Consider the following 4,569-nt stretch of genomic DNA (forward strand, 5'->3'; position numbering starts at 1 on the left):
AAAATGGGAAAATGTGTATACTTTAAATACCTAAAGTGTGCATTAAGTCAATTATATAATAATTTGATGGCTAAATCATAAGATTTAAAGAAAGTATGAGAAGTATAGAATAATGGTATAAGATAAAGAATAATAACAGAGTACAAATGGATAACGTTATTAAATAAGATAATAGTGTAATTAATGTAACGATCTGATATTATATGTCGGAGTTGAAAAAATATATTGCAATAATTATAAGAGTTATGTTAAAATGTTTTGTCTATATTTGTATGTTATATAGATTCTTGTAAATTTTTATAATTAATATGTACATGTTATATATTGATTTGTTTTTAAAGTTAAACTCGAGGTAATTTAAAAATCATATGAACACTATTAAGTATAGAGATATGCTTAATGTATTGAATCTTTATTCTACAAACAGTTAAAGTCTGCATCGAATTAGAGTCGTATTAACTTGCTATAATTATATGCAATTTTAAGTTCTAGGAATGAAGCCTGTATGATAGCATGGCATTTACGTGGGTATGAACAATTTGTATATTATTTAATTATGTGACATGAAAGTTTATATGGTAAGATGTTTGAGGGTGGGGCTTTAATCCACAAATACAATTTTATATGCTATATCGTATTGGTATGTGACACGTCTTACCTTTCAATGGTATGACCTTAAACCCAAATCTTTAAATACCATGTATATAACCAGGTTGGGTTAAAATTTGTTATTGTTATGAATTTAATCCTTATACTTTTATTAGTTATTATACCTTTTTAAATTTTAGTCTTTACTAAATATTAATTGTTAAACTTATCAAATAAAATTTTGTTATTTCCAAAATCTGATGCGTCAATATAATATCGTGTCAGCTTATTATTTTTATATTACTTACTAAAAATCTAATTAATATACTATTGATTGTCAGAGATTTCAAAATATAGAAAATATAATGACTTAAGAATGATGCAATTAGAGACAATGAACTAAATCTACAACTATACACATGATACAAAACTAATAATTGAATTCAACCAAACAAAATTTAAAAAGTATAGGACTAAAATTTACCAAATAAAAATTAAATCTATAACTTTCATAAAATACAAGGAATAATAACATCATTTAACCTAAGAGCCAAATAAAAGCTTTTTCATCTTATGTGTCTCTCTACTTAGCCAGCCAAATGGACGGATCGGATTAAATCAGATATACTCTAAAATCACCACAAGGTACAAGGACTAAAATGTAATTTCCAAATAGGCGGAGTGGAAGAATGAAAATTTGGAGTGTCAAACTCAACCCAGATCCAGTACAAAATTAATGAAAAATCAGAGTCTCCACAAGAAGCTTCTTAATGCTTCAAAACCTGACTAAACTCTAATAGCAAAATGATAGCTTGAAGATCTAAAAGGAATTTTTTTTTTCTTTTTTAGTTGAAGAAAGAAAAGAAAAGAACAATGGGGTGTTCATTTTCAGGGTTGAATGCTTTATACGACGCCGTAAATGGTGGAGGGGACGTTTGGATCAATGACAACAGGTTCAGGATCGTGAGGCAGTTGGGTGAAGGTGGGTTCGCTTATGTCTATTTGGTGAAGGAAGTCATATCCGACGCCTCTTCAGCTGCATCTGTTGGCTTAGCCAAAAAAGTCAAGGACCCTTCTCATCTTTCTGGTTCGTCCCCCTTTTAAAATTTCATCTTTTTAATCTTTTTTTTGAGGATTTTATGATTTGGGTTTTTCTGTATTTCAATGATTTTTCAATGATCTGGTTCTTTCTAAATCTTGGGGTTTTTTTTTTTAATTTGGTCCTTTGCTTCTTGGTCTTAAATGATTCTGTTTTTGACTTTTGTTTGGAGGGTTTTATGTAATTCTTTTTGTTGTAAATTAATCGAGTTTTTGTGAACTTACTGCTACTGAATGCTCTTGCCTAAGAAAAATTGAAGCTAGCTTTGGTATTTCATATGAAGATTTATGGTAAATTGTGTGGGGTTATTTTGTTTCGGCTTATTATGTAGACTTGGATCTCTAAAAGTGTGCTCTTTTTTCTTCTTTGCCACAATAGTAGTATGATTATCTCATAAAATTGAATTCATATAGGTAAGTAGGTGGAACTTTATGTGATTATCAAACTCTTGTTGGAGTTATAGACCTGAAATTATGGATATCCCTTTAATCTTTGATCTCAGTTATGTTGTAAAAAACGAAGGCCTTGGACATAGAATTTCATACTTCATAGCGAATCTTGTCTTTGGTCTATGACAGTTTGACTGCTCGCCTAACAGATTCCGATTTATGCATCTTTAATCTGGATTTACATCTTAAATTTGGGTTGCATTTGTAGATGATGGAACTTATGCAATGAAAAAAGTTCTCATTCAGAATAATGAGCAGTTGGAATTGGTTCGTGAGGAGATCCGTGTTTCATCCTTGTTTAGTCACCCTAATCTGCTTCCACTTCTTGATCATGCTATCATTGCCATTAAGGTAATTATTCGGATCTCTTATTCTCTTGTGTCCTAAATGTTTTTGAATTTATCGGCTCATTTACCTATAAGGTTGGTGTAAAACTTAAAATGGGAACTATTTTCGAAATGCTCTTGTGTTTCGCTTGATGGCTCATTTCTTCTTCTTTTGAAGGACTTTTAATGCAAAATTGTGTTTGTCTAAAACAATATCATTTCATTGGCTAGCCTACACAAGAAGGATCATGGAATCATGAAGCATATTTGTTATTTCCTGTTCATTTGGATGGAACATTATTGGACAATTCCAATGCTATGAAAGCTAAAAAGGAATTCTTTCCTACCTCAGATGTTCTTCAAATATTTCGGCAGGTGAGTAAAACTATCTTACTGTTTTGAACTATGCAATCCCATTCCACATGTTATAATATTTCTCAATAAAAAATTGGTAACTATGCGACACAAGTAATCAAATGTATCTCATGGATTTTGCTTAGACTTTGCCATCTAGCTTCAGTGTTATAATATTTGCTCATTTAATGTTTTAGGATCCCCTCTTGACTTCTTTTTTTGTATTTTTCGGATTTATTGATGTTATAACTGATTAGAAATAATTGTAAGCATTTTAACCGGGCCATATTATATCTGCAGCTGTGTGCAGGGCTCAAACATATGCATGGTCTTCTTCCTCCATATGCACATAATGATGTCAAGCCAGGAAATGTTCTTTTAACCCGAAGAAAAGGGCAAGCACCACTTGCTATATTGATGGATTTCGGGAGTGCTCGTCCTGCAAGGAAACAAATCCGCTCTCGTTCTGAGGCACTCCAGCTTCAGGTACTTATTTCTTCTTTATTTTTCTTCAATTCCAAGTCTTTTTACACTACACTCTCCTATCACATATAGCACTTCCAATTGTGTTGCTTACGTTGCCTGAGTTTGAATAGAATATTTTAAGACACTTTCTCTGTATATCAGCTCAGTGCCTTTTCTACAATGCTGATGGTGGATTTTGGTTTCATATGTAGGAATGGGCATCTGAGCATTGTTCAGCACCTTTCCGAGCTCCTGAGTTGTGGGATTGCCCAAGCGATGCAGATATTGATGAGAGAACTGATATTTGGTCTTTGGGATGCACTTTATATGCAATAATGTAAGTAACACTCATAAATGCACTTCTACAATGTTTGCTTTCATTTTACAAACTCTTCCTTTTTTTTTGGTTCTGTAATTTCACAGTCCTTCAACTTTCATTTTATAATCACATGAAGTTGTGGTTTGTTTCTTTGATGATACTTCAATCAAACTCTCCCTTTTTTTTGAATTTCCATCTTTTCCTTCCTAAAGTCTTGGAATGAAATCATTTTTCGGAGTTACATGCGTGTCTCTCTGCATCTTGGATGTAATGTAAATGCTATCCAGAAACAAGCTAAAGAAACCATAGACCGTTTGCATTATGTAGTTATTATGTTATTAATTGCCATTTGTTGTAGGTATGGGGTATCTCCGTTTGAGTACGCACTTGGAGAATCCGGAGGAAGCCTACAATTGGCCATTATAAATGCACAGATCAAGTGGCCAGCTGGACCTAAACCACCATATCCGGAAGCTCTTCACCAGTTTGTGACATGGATGCTTCAGCCTCAGGCTGCTGTTCGCCCACAGATAGATGATATCATAATTCATGTAGACAAGTTGATCTCAAAGTTTTCACAGTGATACCATATAGGGGAGTGAAGATTAGAGCATTCCAACCATTAATGCATACAAGTTAAGTCCATTGAAATACTTCCGGAAGTGAACAGCGTTTATCAAAGCAATAGCAGTTCTTTAGTAATGTTACATGGTTTGGACTTAGCTGTCTTAGTTGTGTCGATAACTATATGACGTCATGTTCTGTAATTTATTGAAGTCCAGATTTCTACATTCATGATTCGATTTGATAGAAAAACCTCAATAATTTGTGTTATCCATTTAGTTTAATGTTTCAGATATCCCAGTTTTTCTGAGTGTTTCAAGCTATTAGTCATTTAGTTCTGCAATATCGAGTGAATATCCGATATGTGTACATTGATTCTATATATGTTAAAAGATTATATTTTCA

The 4,569-nt window shown here is 32.6% G+C and overlaps 1 protein-coding gene across 1 annotated transcript; it reads left to right on the top strand.

The window, feature by feature from the left end:
* LOC107953353 (serine/threonine-protein kinase 16) lies at window positions 1–4,569 on the top strand. The gene is made up of 6 exons (XM_016888641.2): window positions 1–1,675; window positions 2,345–2,487; window positions 2,694–2,837; window positions 3,117–3,302; window positions 3,494–3,618; window positions 3,959–4,569. The coding sequence occupies exons 1-6, from the start codon at window positions 1,462–1,464 to the stop codon at window positions 4,182–4,184; spliced, it is 1,038 nt and encodes a 345-aa protein (XP_016744130.1). The 5' UTR covers window positions 1–1,461; the 3' UTR covers window positions 4,185–4,569.

This window comes from Gossypium hirsutum, chromosome D07, assembly GCF_007990345.1.
Source record: "Gossypium hirsutum isolate 1008001.06 chromosome D07, Gossypium_hirsutum_v2.1, whole genome shotgun sequence".
Classification (NCBI taxonomy): domain Eukaryota; kingdom Viridiplantae; phylum Streptophyta; class Magnoliopsida; order Malvales; family Malvaceae; genus Gossypium; species Gossypium hirsutum.